The sequence below is a fragment of the Neovison vison genome, chromosome 13 (genome assembly GCF_020171115.1).
Source record: "Neovison vison isolate M4711 chromosome 13, ASM_NN_V1, whole genome shotgun sequence".
NCBI classification, from domain to species: Eukaryota; Metazoa; Chordata; class Mammalia; order Carnivora; family Mustelidae; genus Neogale; species Neogale vison.
The window spans coordinates 44,466,615-44,484,363 of NC_058103.1; the positions used below are offsets into that span (position 1 = coordinate 44,466,615).

The 17,749-nt window shown below is 36.6% G+C and overlaps 1 protein-coding gene and 1 non-coding gene across 4 annotated transcripts in view; both read left to right on the forward strand.

The window, feature by feature from the left end:
• Nucleotides 1-17,749, forward strand: part of DLGAP5 (DLG associated protein 5) — a 39,005-nt gene that overhangs the window by 6,824 nt on the left and 14,432 nt on the right. For all 3 annotated transcript variants that reach the window (XM_044229823.1, XM_044229825.1, XM_044229824.1), the window contains exons 4-13: nt 1,149-1,211; nt 2,903-2,987; nt 3,098-3,220; nt 4,197-4,267; nt 6,371-6,645; nt 7,811-7,938; nt 8,278-8,401; nt 11,016-11,101; nt 11,844-12,004; nt 16,463-16,555. In XM_044229823.1, coding sequence (XP_044085758.1) covers nt 1,149-1,211; nt 2,903-2,987; nt 3,098-3,220; nt 4,197-4,267; nt 6,371-6,645; nt 7,811-7,938; nt 8,278-8,401; nt 11,016-11,101; nt 11,844-12,004; nt 16,463-16,555 — 1,209 coding nt within the window. The remainder of the gene's footprint in view (nt 1-1,148; nt 1,212-2,902; nt 2,988-3,097; nt 3,221-4,196; nt 4,268-6,370; nt 6,646-7,810; nt 7,939-8,277; nt 8,402-11,015; nt 11,102-11,843; nt 12,005-16,462; nt 16,556-17,749) is intronic.
• LOC122894909 lies at nt 2,469-2,574 on the forward strand. The gene has a single exon (XR_006381909.1). It is a non-coding gene; the product is annotated as a U6 spliceosomal RNA (small nuclear RNA).

Consider the following 17,749-nt stretch of genomic DNA (forward strand, 5'->3'; position numbering starts at 1 on the left):
AAGAAATTTTACAGAATTGGGGTGCCTGGGTGGCTCAGTGAGTTAAGCTTCTGCCTTTGGCTCAGGTCATTGTCTCAGGGTCCTGGGATCGAGCCCCACATTGGGCTCTCTGCTCAACAGGGAGCCTGCTTCCCCCTCTCTCTGTCTGCCTCTTTATTTGTGATACCTCTCTCTGTTAAATAAATAAATAAAACCTTTTTAAAAAAAAAAAAGAAATTTTACAGAGTTGATAAATATCTTGCCACTTTTTTTTTTAAAGATTTTATTTATTTATTGGACAGAGAGATCACAAGTAGGCAGAGAGGCAGGCAGAGAGAGAGGAGGAAGCAGGCTCCCCGCTGAGCAGAAAGCCCCATGCATGGCTCCATCCCAGCACCCTGGGATCATGACCCGAGCCGAAGGCAGAGGCTTAACCCACTGAGCCACGCAGGGGCCCCTCTTGCCACTTTTTAATCAGTCTTTCTCATGTTCGTTTTTTTCCACATTTTGTGATCAAGTCTCCATTTTCTTATTGACAGTGGAGAAATGCATAATCATGAGGCTCGAAGGCAAACTGTAAAAGCCGGGAGAGTAAGCTGTATAGTATCTTTTCATTAAACAGAAAACAAAAGATCCTAATACTCTAGTCTGTTCATCTATCCCCTTCTGAATAAGTCCAGCAAACCTTATTAATGAGGGTTCAAATACCTGGAAAATATGGCTTGAAATTTCTTCTTTCGGCTAACCGAGAAATGAGCTTTTGGGGTTTTGTTAAAAGATTTTATTTATTTATTTGACAGAGGGAGAGATCACAAGTAGGCAGAGAGGCAGGCAGAGAGGGGGAGAAGTAGGCTCCCTGCTGAGCAGAGAGCCTGATGTGGGGCTCCATCCCAGAACCCTGAGATCATGACCTGAGCTGAAGGCCGAGGCTTAAACCACTGAGCCACCCAGGCACCCCAAGAAATGTGTTTTGAAGCTGCTAATTTAAATGTACTTTAAGCCAAGCCAGAACCAGATAAAATAGGAATTCAAGTTGGCAAGTATCTTTTTGCCATAAATGATCAAGGATAAAATTTAACTTTAAAATGGAAATTTTATTTCAAGAGAGACATGAAATTAAACTTTTGCCAATTCATTTTTTAAACTTTATTTTCTTTGACTGTTTTAAGGCTGTTCCATCTTCTGAACGGATTACAAGGTCAAAGGCCAAAGACCAAATGGAGCAGACTAAGGTAGAGTTGACAGTTAGTAGGTAATTGTTACAAAGATGACAAATGGTACTTTTCTTCTCAGAGTAAATTGGTTTTTAATCTAATACCAGTTTTAAGTGTGGTGATTAATTTGTTAGAGTTAATGATACCAAAATCTGTATTATTGTTAATGGTGATAAAACGTTCTTGGCTACTAAGGAAATACTCACTGAAAATATCTTTGCATGACATCCCTTGTGAGATGTCTGCTAAACCTTATGTCACACTCTTTTGTTTACTGGCTACTGTTATGCATTCTGTTATGTCATCATAAAATAGAGATAGGGATATAAAAATAGAGCACCTAGGGTGGGTGTTATAAACTTACATGTCTTCAAAACACCATGTGACTGAAGTTACTAGGAAGATTACTAAAATAAAGGGATGTGGGCAAGGAAGAAAATAGTATGCCTCTTCATCAGGTGAGGAACCTGAATTTCATGTATTCAATAACATTTGAGTCTACCCCGTTTCTCTCTAGGGTATAGTAGTGAACAAAATGAACAAAATTCCTTGTTTTCATTGAGCTTACATGTGAGATAGACAATTAAAAAAAACAAGTATATAGCAGATCAGATGGATGTAAGTATTATAGAGGAGGTAAAAAAAAAAGTGAAGGGAGAAGGGGAGCACTAGAGTGGGTGTCAGGTGGGATTTGGATTGGGGCAGTCAAGTGGGGCCTCACTGAGATGGTGACATCTTGAGTGAAGTCTTTAAGGAGTGGAAGAGTGAACCATGGGAAAGAGCTTTCTATCTAGAAGAAGTTTCTAGACACAATTCAAAGGTCTTGAAGTGAAAACATGCCTGGTATGTTTAAGGATTCTCAGAAGATTATAGACAGCTATTTTTAATAGCTCAGGTTATTAGCATTTTCTTTTTTTTTAAGATTTTATTTATTTATTTGACAGACAGAGATCACAAGCAGGCAGAGAGAGAGAGGAGGAAGCAGGCTCCCCACTGAGCAGAGAGCCCAATGCAGGGCTCGATCCCAGAACCCTGGGATCATGACCTGAGCCGAATGCAGAGGCTTTAACCCACTGAGCCACCCAGGCGCCCCTTATTAGCATTTTCTAAAGTCTAAGATTCTAAAGAAGCTGTGAGGAAAATTTCCATTGTATAATGCAAACCTTTTTTCTTCATCTCATTTTATCTGGGGAAGTAGATTTTTTGCCAGGTCATTTACAATAAACAGACTTGAGATATGGGGTCAATTTACAGATAAAATATGTAGCAATTTGAGTGCTTACTTCGCTAGCACAAACGCTAAAACTGGAACAATCCAGAGAAGGTTAGCTTGGCCCCTGCAGCAGGATGCATGCAAATTCATGAAGGGTTCCATATCCACCCCACACCCCCACCGCCCTCCCTGGCACTGCCTCAGCCTTGTGTTTGTGGTTCTGTTACCCCTCATTTATTCATTGCTATTTTTAGGATGTCTCCTCCCTCCCCCATTTCCCCCTTTTGTAAGTGACCCCTGGGGGGTGGGGTTTGCTCAGTCCTTCTCTCCATCTCACTCCACTCCTCTTCAGAAGAAGGTGGGGGTAGCAGAGATGTGTGGGAGTCTTTGTATGGTTGAATGAAAAAAATGACTTGGAAAACTGCCCCCCCCACAAAAAAGTGGCAATTTGATTCATTATGCAGTTAAATCACATAGCACCTAATCTTTTAAATAGATTAATAATGGGAGTGATGTTCGAACAATCCGACCTGGTCAGAGACAAACTTCTGAAAGAAAAGTGTTGGACAAAGAGAAAAAAGGTAGGAATTTAGCAGTTGTTATATTATATATCTTAATAAGCTCTGATGTTGCCACAACAGTAATTTAATAATAGCAGCAAGCATTTGATTTGGTTATTTTTTTCTCACAGTCACACAGCCCGTAATGACCACATCCATGAGAATGACTCGATCCGCCACTCAGGCAGCAAAGCAGATTGCCAGAACCATCTCCTCTACTACAACAGAAAAGCCAGTTGCAAGAGCTATTAAAGGTAAAAACTATTTCTTGATCAATGGCTGTTCTAGGATGTTTTGGTCTTTGATGCTTTTGGGTTCAGTTTTAAAAATCATCATGTACAACTCTGGATAAGAGGCAAAGAAATAAGAGATTCCAGTTCCCAAGGTAGTTTCCATGCCTCAGCAGTCAACTACACACAGTGGGTGCTCAAAGATGGAAGTACCTGATCTGGTGTTAGCAGCGCTTCAAAGAGAGAAATGAATAACCCAAATAAATTAGAGCCTGTCCACTTGGCGAAATACAATGGAAACATTGAAGAACAGTGTTATGAAAGAATTAAATAGATTAAGTGCACAAAGAATAACGGATCAAATTCTGAGCAGTATGATCACAATCCTAAAACATGTATGTGACTATGTGAACCTAGGATAAAACTGGAAAAATATATCCTAGAGTGTCAACAGTGATTGTTACTGAGTAATGTAATCTTGGGTTTGTTTGGTTTTTTTTTTAAGATTTTATTTATTTATTTGACAGAGATCACAAGTAGGCAGAGCAGCAGGTCGGGGGGGTGGGGCAGAGTAGCAGGCTCCCTACAGAATAGAGCTTGATGTGGGGCTCGATCCCGGGACCCTGAAATCATGACCTGAGCTGAAGGCAGAGGCTTTAACCCACTGAGCCACCCAGGCACCCCTTGGGTTACTTTTTTTTAATTTTGTGGGGGTTTGGGGCTTTTCTTTATTTTCCTAATTTTCTATAACAAATAGGTATTTGGTAGTCAGAGGCAAAAGTAAAATACCTTGACACCTTGGTTTTGTTTTAAAAACAGATGGCCTATACTTGGCAGGAAATTTCATCTGTTTTTATCTCATTTATTACTCTTTATCAAAAAATCCTTTAAGATATACATTCCTCTTGTTGCCTTTTTTCCTTTTCCAAATTACCTGATCCTTTAAAAGCAGTATTTTCTATCTAGTCAAAATGGCTGTCTTATTTCACTTTTATCTTAGATAATGAAACAGAAAGAAAGACACCAAATCAAGGAAGACCTGCCAAAAAGATAGAAACAAAACCTGACAAGGTAAAGTATAAACACCTATTTATTTCTAGATACTTTGAAAATCTTATTGCTATTTTCATAAAGTTGAAATTAAGCATACTGAACTGTTTCAAGAGGGTTAAGCTACATGTGTGTTAAAACGTCTTGAGCCATTAAGAAGCATCAAAAGGATTTACTTTTGTTGTCTTTCAAGTATTACATCCTCAGAGCTTTATAGCTAGAGAAAGCATAATTTGGTTAACGGGAGATAAAGATAATAACGCAGCTGACAGAAACCTTCATACGGAAATTCACTAAGAGATAAGATAGAGTAGAGTGAAATATATTGACTTTGGATTCATTTAGGCATGACTTTGAATATTGTCTCTGCTTCCAATTAGCTAGATAACCTTGGGCAAGTTATGAGTTGTTTTCCCATCTCTAACTTGCACTACTTTACATAAAGTAGTTTTAAGAATGAAATAATCTGGGACACCTGGGTGGCACAGTCAGATAAGCATCCAACTCTTGGTTTCAGCTGAGGTCATGATCTCAGGGTTCTGGGACTGAGCCCTGCGTCAGGTTCCATGCTCAGTGTGGAGTCTGTTTGAGATGTTTTCTCTCTCCCTCTCCCTCTGCCCCTCCTGCTCGTGCTGCCTCCCTCTCAAATAAATAAATAAAATCTTTTTTTTTATATAAATAAAATCTTTTTAAATAAATATGAAATAACACAAATTTCTTTTTTTTAAGATTTTATTTATTTGCTAGAGAGCACAAGCTGGGGGAGCAGCAGGCTGAAGGTAAAACAGGTTCCCCGCTGAGCAAGGAGTCCCCAGGACCCTAGGATCATGACCTGAGCTGAAAGCAGATGGGTAGCAGGCTGAGACATCCAGGTGTCCCATGAAATAAGCTAAATTTCTGACAGCATCTAGCGTAGAGCCTAGTAGAATCTTCAAAAAAGAGACACCAATCTGAGGACCCAATTCCTTGGCTTATGATCCACGTTATAATTCCATAACCCTAAAAATAAAAGTTTTGCCAGAGTGTAAGAAACCTGGCTAGATTCTCATAAGAATCAAACTTAGCTCCTCCAAGGAAGGCAGTATAGGATAAACCTTTGTAAGCAAGCAGCTGGATCTCATAGTTCTTCCCATAAGATTGATTTCCTCCATAAGGGTTAACCTAGGTTTTTACTTTCACTGCCACGTTGGCCTCAGGGACATTGTCACCCTTAAATTCTTGTCCAGGTTGAGATACTCTGGTTCCCGTTCATATCTTGTCGAAAATCAGAAACTTCTAAATATTATATTTAAATGACTACATGAAATGGATGAGGGGAAGTCAAAAGGTACAAACTTCCAGTTACAACATAAGTAAGTCCTGGGATGTTACATATTACATGGTGACTGTAATTAATAATTCCATATTGCATATTTGAAACTTACAAAGAGAGTAGATCTTAAAAGTTCTCATCACAAGAAAAAAAAACTTCATAACTCTGTATGGTATTAACTAGACTTACTGTGGTGATCATTTCACAATATATACAAATATTGAATCATGTTATATACTTAAACCTAATGTAATGTTATATGTTAATTTATATCTCAAGTGAAAAAAAAAACAAATTGACTTGAAAAAGAAGATATGCTTCACATTTTATATGGTTCATCTTACTGTATAACACTGAAAAATAATTTTCCTTATATGACAAGGTTATTTATAATCAAGATTATTTGCAAAAAGGATTTGGTACTTGACAGAAGTAGTCATCTAATAAACATTGGATTTCTGATTCTGAAACTATTGTAATTATCAGCATAATCTAAGTAAAAAGATTTTGTTTTTGTTAGGTGAGTTAATTTTTCCACCTTAGTTTTCATATATTTTAATGTGTTTTAACACCTACAACTGTTATTTATTCCTATAACGAAGATTGGTTCTCTCTCTTTCTGGATCATAGTAATGGTTTATTGCAGGTGGTCTTATGATTCCTTCTATTCATTTCACTGTGTTTGTGTTTGTCTTTTTAAATTATGTTTGTGGGACATAGGTCTCAGCTTCCACATTTTCAGTCCTGTAAGAATTTGTCAACTGTATCCCCAGAAGAGGAATTCTCACTCTATTCTGTTTACTCACAACTAGGTTGTTTCTTTCAAAATCGATATTGAAGAAAATACTTTGGGTTCACAAACCAGTGCAACAAAGAGAATGGATCCAGATGGAATCTTACCAAAGATGGAGAACTTACCTAAGACAAACACTGCAAAAATGAAAGGGAAGAATTCTTTTGCACCTCAGGATTTTATGTTTCAGCCGCTGGATGGCCTGAAGACCTATCAAGTAACACCTATGACTCCCAGAAGTGCCAATGCTTTCTTGACACCCAGTTATGCCTGGACCCCTTTAAAAACAGAAGTGTAAGAATGTAATGTTAATGAATTTCTTGCAAAGATAGGTAACAAATGCCTTTCTTAGATTTAGCCTGTGCTTTTTAAAAGTTCTTATTTAGTTTATTTACTTGTAAATCGTGAAATTTTGGTTTTTAAAAAAATGCTTCAGGAAGCTACAATAATCTATTTGACACTTTTGCTATTTCCTGTGCATTGTTATTAACATTATTTTGACAGTACAATTTGTGTTTTGTTGCTTTTAATAAATGACTATTTTAACACTTATAAATAAAGTTTTAGAAAGAAGTAATTGCTATAATACTGTAGCTCAGACATGGGCTTTTGTTTGTGGTTTTTTGCTGAGAATTACTTTAGAAAAATTACCTCTAAAGGCAAAAATGATTAACTTGCAAAATGAGGGGCAGGCCTTATGGTGGGATCACTTGGAATCTTTAAAAGGCAAGATTGTTTTGTAGACTGGCTGTTGGCAAATTTACTAGAAACTGCTCAGCAGCAGCAAGACTATTAAGTGTTTGTTCTGCTAAGAGATCTTCAAATCTTTAGATCTCATTACAATTAGTAAAGATGGGCATCCCCACTATATAGGTGTTTAAATTTTTCTGCTCTGGAATGGAATATATATATATCTCCATCTGGAATGGAGATATATATATATATATATATCTGGAATGGAGATATATATATATATATATATATATATATATATATATATATATATAATTTTTTTTTTAAGATTTTTTTTTATTTATTTGACAGAGAGAGATCACAAGTAGGCTGAGAGGAAGGCAGAGAAAGAGGGAGAAGGAAGCAGGCTCCCTGCCAAGCAGAGAGCATGATTCGGGACTCGATCCCAGGACCCTGAGATCATGACCTGAGCTGAAGGCAGAGGCTTAACCCACTGAGCCCACCCAGGCGCCCGGATATGTTGTTTTTAAAATGAACATACTTCTGGGGCACCCGACTGGCTCAGTCAGAAGCGCCTGCAACTCTTGATCGTGGAGTCATGAGTTCAAGCCCCACACTGGGTGTAGAGATTAAATAAACAAACTTTAAAACACCATACATTTCTATTTTTATCTCAGGTTTTTAAAAAGCAATGTAATTTTGAAATCCTTCAATTAGATGTATAGGATTTATGGTTCAAGAAGTATATTTTTGCTCTTGTTTTCAGTGATAAGACTCAAGAAGTGACCAAAGAAATTTTGGCTCAACAAAGTAAAACTTACTCTATGCAGACAGTATATCAAGATTCAGATAAACTACAGTGTACTTTGGGTTCTCTAACAGTTTGGAATAAAGGTATGGTATTTTAATTAAATATTTACTTGCCTTCTGGATTGTGATTTATCAGAGATTTGTTTTCAATCCCCACAAGGTTAGAAGAGATGGGAAACATGGGGAAAGACATCTGGGATTAGGAATGCAGACTTAGAAAAAGGATAAAATAAATGTAAATTTGAAGAGATGAAATCATTGAGACCTTTTAGAGGAGATATGGTAAATGAAATCATTGAAGCAGAAATAAAATGTTAAAATTCAACAACAAAAGAATGAAAGGATTTTTAAAATTTGTCTTTTGTAGGGAATGTCATTTTAAAAATGTTTCTTTGACATTTATATGTGGTGTTTTCTTTGTAGAACATGTCTTAAATAAAGATGAGACTACTAAAAATTCAGATGGCCTTACAATAAAAGAAGTCCCATCACTTGAAATAAATGAAGATCAGGTATCTCAGCCCTACCACGATGTGCCATATTTCAGGTTTGTCTAGGTGTTCCTAGTGTAAGAATTTGTATTAATGTGTAGATATTTAAAACGGAAATTAAACTATTTTAACCTTGATATAATAGATAAATTAGACTCTGGGTGATTTTCATTTGTTTTTTAAAATGTATTTTTTCAGTAGCTAGTATTTTCTTTCATGTGGTTTCCAATTTGAAAGGTAGAAAAAGGTAAATGTGAGAAGCCCTTTCTCAACTGTCTCCTAATGCCGCAATTCAAACCTTCCATGGAGGCAAGTGTTATTCATGCTTTGTGAAAGAAAACTTTGAGATAGGTAAAATATATAGGGAGACAAACATGTATTTTTTCCTTTTTTTATACAAATAATAGCTTACTATTCTGTTTTCATTTAATGTTTATTGTAGGAGACATTCCATTTTAATACTTAAAGAGCTTTTTCATGTTGTTATTTTGTTTGTGTGGGTGTGGGTATGTGTGTGTGTTTAGTGACCGCATAGTATCCAATTATGTGGAGGAACCACAACTGACTTAATAGTAGATTGCTGTTGCTGATTATTTACATTGAGTTCTGTCTTTTACTAATACACTCAAGGCTGCAAAGAACAACTTTGTATACTTTCCAGTTCTCTCATGTGAAAATATGTAACGACCTCAATTTACATTCCCTTCAGCAAGGGAGTATGGAGAGTTCCTATTTTCTCCTACTCCCCCTGACCACTCCAAAAAAAAGAACCAAGTTAATATTTTATAAAAGAAGGATAGTAGGAGATGTTAGGAAACTCTTTGGCCTACTAAATCATGAGATAAGATTACTTTTCTCCAACTGTGAAAAGTGAAAATTAACATCCTATTTGGGGAACCTCAACCATGTCACCTACAGACCTTGGAAACAAATCAGAGGACTGCATTTGGAGACAGGCCCCAACCTTCCACATTACACAGGCAATGATTTAATGCCGCTATTTTTTTTTTAAGCTTTTTATTGTGGAAAATTTTAACATATATGAAAGTGCAGGGACTTGTACACTGAACCCCCATCACTCATGGTCAGTCTTGTTTCATATTTATTCCCATATACTTCTGACTCAAGATATTTTACAGATAATCATATCACTTCATCCATAAATATTTTTGTTGGTATTTTTCAAAGTTAAAGACTCCTGTTAACATAACCGTAACACTTATTGTGGTTAATATAATCATAATAATTACTTGATGTCATAAAATATCCAGTCAGTATTCAAATTTTCTAAATTATAGTTCACATGCAGGCATGCACACATACATGTTTATGTATATGTTGTGGGTTTTTGGCTTTTTTTTTTTTTTTTTTTTTTTTTTTGAGAGCAAGCATGTGTGCATGCAAGCAAGGGGCAGAGGGGCAGAAGAATAGGGAAAGAGAGAATCTGAAGCAGACTCCAGCCCAGCTTGGAGCCTCACGCAGGGCTCATCTCACAACCCCAAGATCATGACCTGAACTGAAATCAAGAGTCAGACCCTTAACTGCCTAAGCCACCCAGGCGCCCCATGCTATTATTCTTGAATGAACATAGCAAGAACATTCTCATACCTTTTCCAACATAATGTTAACAATTTTGGGGGCTTTGTCAATTAAGTAGATAAGAAATATCTTGCCTATAGTCTCAATATTTATTTAATTATGAATGAGTATGTTTTTATATGTTTGAAAGCCGCTTCAATTATTTTTAGAGCACAATATTTTAGAATTATAAAGGATTTTAGCAATTTAGCTAGTCCATTGTGTTTTCAACTATGAGACATTGAGATAATAAGCAATTTACCCAACTAAATAATGTCAGATCTAAGCCAGTTCTCTTTTCTAGTAAATGAAGTCATTCTCTGTCATGCCACTGGATATAAACAGCTAAAGTTTTCTTCTAAAAAACAAAAACTATCCTCAGTTTCTCCTGTGAGGATGCTTTTCAGAAAGAAACAGATTACGCTTACCTTAGGCCAGTGTTTCTTAACCTTGGCACTATTGACATCTTAGACAAGATAATTGTTGTGGGGACCATCTTCTGTGTTGTAGGTTGTTTGGTAATATCCTTGGCCGGTAGCGCTCCTCCGGTTCATGACACACAAATGCCTCTAGACATTCTCAAATGTGTCCTAGAGGACAAAATTGAACCCCGTTGAGAACCGCTGCCTTTGGAGTGGCAAGCAAAGCCTAATAATTATAGAGAATCAGAAAGGCTCTATCATTGCTATTTCATACTTAACAGTTTTTACCTTCAACTTACTCTTGAGAGTTGGGTTGGTCTTAGTTCCGTGGACAATAACAAAGAGCTAATAACAGGAGAAGTAAGGAACATCTGATTGTATAAAGTCTTTAAAAAATAAGAATGAAAGAAATTGGAAATACTGGCATGAAAAGCGGCTCTTGGCATTAACCATTTGGGTATGTTTTAGGTATAGAAAGAGGGACAGAGTGTATCAACTTGGATTTGTGGATTTTAATGTATCACAGTTCAGAAAGTCAGCATCAACTCTGAAAAATTAACATTGTGACTATCTTTTAAACCTTCCTAATGTTACGTGTGCCAGAATGTGAATACTTAGGTATTAATATAAGGAACATTTAATAAAACTGAAATGTATGTCATAATTTTAGAAATATTCTTCGGTCAGAAACTGAGAAATTAACTTCACACTGCCTTGAGTGGGACAGGAAGCTTGAATTGGACATTCCAGATGATGGTGAGGGAACATTTATATTTTTTTGTTTTAGTTTGGTTTTTAAAATATGGTTATATTTATCCAAAACAAAGATCTAGGGTTGTCCAGCTGAACTGGCTACATTGTTATTCAAAGCAGCAAGAATTTTTGATATTTCAACATGTTTGCTAATATCTCTGTACTAAAATGGTACATGATTTCAAAGATTTAAGTAATTAGAATATTGATTGTTATTCCTGAAAATTAGACATTTACCCATTATTCGATTGATATAACTATGAGTGGCATCTGTAACTGTTATTGTCTAATCAAACATAAATATTCTAAATGAAAATTACCTAAATCAATATGGAACAGGTTTTCAGGAAAGTTCCTTAATCTTACTTATTTGGGGAAGCTGTTTAGAAAAAAAATCATTTGTGTTTTGTCAGTGTGAAGTCTTTCATTGATACTGATGTGTGATGAATTCTTATTATAGTTTGTGATTGAATTCTTATTAAATACAAGGAGAGTGCTCTTGATTGTACAGCAATATGTATGAGAATGAATATTGCTAATTTTTAGCAGGAATTAAAGCAGATAGTGAATGCTCAGTATTTGTAAAATAAAGTTTTGTAGTGATATTTTTTGTTTTGCATGAAGGTAAGAATTTGATTCTATAAGCCTGAGGTTATTTACTTTAAGGTCTTCTTATCAGCTGGTAGGCTGGCAATAAAGGTCCAGTTTTGTCCTTTAACTTTCAAAAACCTCATATTTCCTTTAGCTAAAGATCTCATTCGCACAGCAGTTGGGCAAACAAGACTCCTTATGAAAGAAAGGTTCAAGCAGTTTGAAGGACTGGTGGACAATTGTGAATATAAACGAGGTGAAAAGGAGACTACTTGTACAGATCTGGATGGATTTTGGGATATGGTTAGTTTTCAGGTATGTAGCTAAGCATTTTCTGTGTATTAACTCTGTGGGTCTTTTTGAAAATGGAGTTAGTAAAAATAAAATAATGGGGATAATGGGTGCTCATTTTAGGTACCTGTAATATTAAATGAGATATTAGATAATATTTTTATAAACTGTAAAGCACTGTCTAAATTTTAAAGATTGATTGATTATATTGCAGGAAAGAGAGCACAAGTGGTGGGAGGGGTAGAGGGAGAGAGAATTTAATCAGACTCCCCACTGAGCATGGAGCCTATCATGGGGCTTGATCCTACAGCCCGAGATCATGACCTGAGCTGAAACCAAGAGCTGGATTCCTAACTGACTGAACCACCTGGGTGCCCCAGTACTGTCTAAACGTTATAACTGATGTCCACTTCTTTCCTATGTTGTCAGGGTGATTTCCAAAAGGTTTGGAAATTGAGATTATATTCAACTGTTGTATAGACTTTAATAACTATATTTGAGAAAAATGAACAAATTTAGTCTTTACTAGTTAAGATCAGCTAGCAATTACTGAGTTCTTACTGTGTGCCAGGCATCGTGCCAGGAGTTGAAAACAGGCTCATTCTCTCTCCCAGAGAAGTTTGTAACTTATTAGAGAGTCAGACACAACATATAACTGCACTCTAATGTACGTACATACTCTAATGTAATGTATGATAGTGGAACTCACTAGGAAGATCAGGAAAAGTGTGGGAGGACATGACACTTTCTATAGCTTTTTGACCTTAACTTAGAGATTAACATACAAAATACTATTTCAGGAACCAGTAGCCAATAATCATTAGACATTTGAGGGAAGCCTCAAACCTGAGGGGAAAAAAATAAGTTAAAGCACCCCAGAAAGAAAGCTTTTTGGTTGGAGGAAATGAGGATAATAAAGAAGAAAATAGCTTTTAAATGCAAATGTTAGTATTCTCAAAGAGACCAGACATTTCCTCTGCCAAATAAGAGCAGCTATTAAAAAAAGAACATTCCAAGAACAACAAAAATTACTCTTTGAAGTTAAAAACTATGAGAGCAGAAATATAAGATTCTATAGAAAGTTGGAAAATGAAGTTAATGTCTGAGGATGCGGAATCTTGGGAAAACTCATATGCTGTTGATGGGAAAGTAAAATGTTACCATCACTTTGGGAAATAGTTTGGCAGTTTCTTAAAAAGTTAAATGTAAATTTACTATATGTCCCAGCAATATCTAGATATTTACCCCATGAGAAATGAAAACAAATGTCCACCCTAAGATTTCTGCGTGAATATTCACAGAAGATTATTCATCTTCACCAAAGTAGAGACAATCCAAGTGTCCCTCAACTGGTGACTAGAGAGTGATGTATTTATACAGTGAAATGCTCCTCAGCAATGAAAAGCAACAAAGTACAGATACATGTTATAACATGGAAAAACCTCAAAAACATCATGCTAAGTGAAAGAAGCCACATACGAAAGACTATATATTGTATTATTCTATTTAATATCAACTGTCCAGAGAAGACAAATCCACAAAGAGTTACTTGCTTGGGGCTGGGTGTGGGAATGGGGATTGACTAGCACATAGGAAAGAAGATCTTTTATGCTAAAAATATTCTACATTTGGATTGTGGCAATGGTTGCACAACTCTGCCAATTTACTGAAAATCACTGAATTGTGCATATATAGCTGGTAAATTTTATAATATTAGATTAAACCTCAAAACAGTTCTTAAAGGAAAAAAAACGAGTTCTCCCAGAGCTAACTTGAAGAGGCTCCCAACAGCCGAAGCTGGGAAATGATCAGTAGATGATAAACATAAACAATATGAAGACATAAAAAATCTTCATATATATCAATTAATACAACACTGAAAAACACAAAATAATTGGATGCTTTTTTTTTTTTTAAGATTTTTTATTTATTTATTTGACAGAGATCACAAGTAGGCAGAGAGAGAGGAAGAAGCAGGTTCCCTGCTGAGCAGAGAGCCAGATGCGATGCGGGGCTCAATCCCAGGACCCTGGGGTCATGACCTAGCCGAAGGCAGAAGCTTTAACCCTCTGAGCCACCCAGGCGCGCCCAATTGGCTGCTTTTAAAGGATGGTAGTGAACCAGCTCATTATTTATTTTATTTATTTTTTTTATTCATATGACCGAGAGAGATCACAAGTAGGCAGAGAGGCAGGCAGAGCGAGAGGAAGGGAAGCAGTCTCCCCGCTTAGCAGAGAGCCTGATGCGGGACTCGATCATGACCCAAGCCGAAGGCAGAGGCTTTAACCCACTGAGCCACCGAGGTGCCCCGAACCAGCTCATTATTGTGAAAACTGGTAAATATATAAAAACTGGACATAAACCAACACATCATCCTGACTTCCTAAACACAATTCACATTTGGGCTATACAGCAATGGACATTATTATGTTTTCTTCCTTTTTTCTCTACTGAATCATTTTTGCTTTTCATTTGTTTAGTCTTTCTATGTCTATCATCAGTTCACCTCTAAAGTCTGTATAAACCTCCTCAACACAATTTAAAAAGCAAAGAAATCAGGTATTATATTTAGTTCAGCTTCCCAGAGCCCAATCTCACAGAGCCCTATGTCCTCCTGCTCCAACCTCAACTACAGCTTCCTAACTGCCCACCTCAACTCACCTCAGCCCCCCATTCCCATTCCCATAGCCCCCATCTGGAGATCAGTCCCACCTTCTGCTTCTTCATTTACTCCCTCATTTTTGGTGATATGTTCTCACTTGGTTTCCTAAGAAAAGGAACATGAGGGTAAAATTTGAGACATTGGGTGTCTAAAAACTGCCTTTTCACCCTCACACGTGATTGGCTGGGTACAAAACTCTGGGTTGGAAGTTATTTTCCCTCAGAGTGTTGAGGGCATTTTCTCTCAGCTTTCAGTGTTTCAGTGTTGCTGTTGAGAAATCCAAGGCTATTTTGATTCTTGACCCTTTATATAAAATATGTTTTTTTCAAATTGAGTTGGATGGCTCTAGAGGTCTGAGAACTCTTTCTGCCTAATGTCAGCTAACAGATTATCCTATGTTTTCTTCTAAAAGTATTGTAGTTTTAGTTCCACAGTTTGGTATCTGATTCATTTGAGTTCATTTTTGTGTATGATACAGATAAGAATTCTGTGGATATTCAATTTCCCCAGCACCGTCGTTGAAAAAACTATCGTTTTCTCATTGAATTATATTGACACATTCGTTGAACATCAGTTGATCATAAGTGTAATCCTGAGTCTTTTTGGAACTTACATTTTTTCAGGAGAGAAACTGAGAATACATATGTGTATATATGCGTAGTAGGGGAATGTGGGCATGTTTGCTAAACTGTTGACGGTTGTGACCTCTTTGGAGGAGATTAGAAATACCAGATGGATAAGGATCATACACTGACATCACTGAAGCCATCTTTGGCCCCCCATCTTGTTTTTTTTTTTTTTTAAAGATTTTATTTATTTATTTGACAGACTGAGATCACAAGTAGGCAGAAAGGCAGGCAGAGAGAGCGGAAGCAGGCTCCTTGCAGAGCAGAGAACCCGATGTGGGGCTCAATCCCAGGACTCTAGGATCATGATCCAAGCTGAAGGCAGAGGCTTCAACCCACCGAGCCACCCAGGTGCCCCCCATCTTGTTTATGTCTGCACAGTGACCTCTCTCGGAGCTATGTGTTTTAGACCCGGTGGAGGTTAATGTAAGCCCTGACTGGAATGTGGGAAGGCTTGTTCTAATCTTCCCTAAAGTGGCACACAGAAAGCACCACTTCAGATAACTAGAAGAGATGAGGATCGTACCAGGAGGATAAGGGTCTCATACATTCTCATTCTGCTAGTGGATATATTACTTGAATCTTTTAAAATGACATTGTGTCAAGAGAATGAGAAGGCAAGCCATAGACTGAGAAAAAGTATTTGCAGAAGACATTGTGTTTAAAAATTTAAAAAAAGAAGAAGAAGAAGACATACTGTGTTCTGTGATCACATTGTATAATTTAGGAAACAAAACATAAAAACATATAAATATCTCCTGCATTTTAATGGTCAAAAATAAATTAGGAGGGTCCTTCATATTTTATGTAGATATTAAAAGCTTGTAAAACAAAAAATGACAGCAATTTACCATAAGAATTCTTTTTTAGGGGGACGCCTGGGTGGCTCAGTCGGTTAAGTGACTTATGTCATAATCCTAGAGTCCTGGGATCAAGTCTCACATCAGTCTCACATCGGGCTCCTTGCTCATTGGGGAGCCTGCTTCTTCCTCTGCCTGCCACTCCCCCTGCTTGTGTTCTCTCTCTCTATTGAATAAATAAAATCCTTAAAAAAAAAATTATTGATTTGAATACTAAATTGAGAATGATTTAGTTTAAATTATATGCCACCAGTCCAAGTCACCATTCTTAATTTTTTTTGAAGCTTCAGTGGTTAGCTTTAATCTGATAAACTTGTACTTTATTTATTAACAGATAGAAGATGTAAACCAAAAATTCAACAATTTGACCAAACTTGAGGAATCTGGATGGCAGAACAATAATAATATAAGCAAAAAAGTTGTTCGGGTAAGTTTGTGGTTTTATATCCAAATTTCTCATACAGACTTTTCTACTTTAACAAATTTTTATTTTAAGCTTTAAAAACATTTAACTTCAGATTTTTTATCTTTTTTAAATAAAGTTCCATGTATTAGTTACAACGTCCTGATTGCCTTTGAAGAAAGAATAAGGAAATGGTCAACACTAAATTTAGTGTCATTTCTGGAGGGAGGGAGGGGCCGTAATTGAATTGGGACTCCTAAAGGGCTTCTAAGTTACTAAACAGTGGGTTTAGTGCCTCTGCATGTTTGTTTTATACTACAAACTGTGCATCTCCATTTTGTTGTAATTATAATAGTAGCACTATGTAATTCCTATAATGTGTGGTCTGCGCCAAGTACTGTTCCACGTATTTCACTTGTATAAACTCATTTAATCATCACAACAATCCTGTTGTGCTCCCCATGGGGTTCTGCTCCCCATTTTACAGTTGAGGAACCTGACAACCAGAAATTACTTGCCAAAGGTGGAGCTGGGTTTCAGGGCCAGACTTTCTCATTCCAGAATCTGTGTTTCTTAGTCAGTAGGCTATGCCACCTCTCTTTTATGTAGTCTTTTGAGTGATCTATTTCAAAATGAAAGAATTCTTAAATAGCAGAGAGGAACAAATGGCTCTTTAGAATTTCTATCTTCTTCCCTATGCTTTATCTTGTAAATTTTCTTATTTTCTGTAACATTTGCTTTGTTAACTTGATACATTTCCATTCTTATCTCTTTGTTTCTAGTAATGTTTTGAACTCAAATGTTCTTGGGCAGATGATGCTTCTCAAACCACTTTGCATGTTGCCAGTTTTTCTTTATATGTTAGAAGAAGACCTTTGGTTTAGCATCAGGTTTCTAAATTGGTTATTATTATGTAATCCAAATAAGATCTGTTTTAAATCCTACCGTAGGAGTTTAAGGTGGTAGAATATTAAAAGAACCTATTACAGTGTCATTTTACTAATGAAGTCTCATGACAGGTGACTAAATTAAATGAATGGATTTCAGATCTGTGAAACCGGGAAGAAAGCTGGAATATTTTGAAGCCACTGTGGGTATTTCTTATTGAGTACCTGGTCCTGGAAACATGAATGTCATCAGTGCTGCAGATAATGGCTGTGTCAGTATGACATTCAGTCAGAGCCTTGTAATTCTGTCCCTCATCACCAGGTGTCTCTG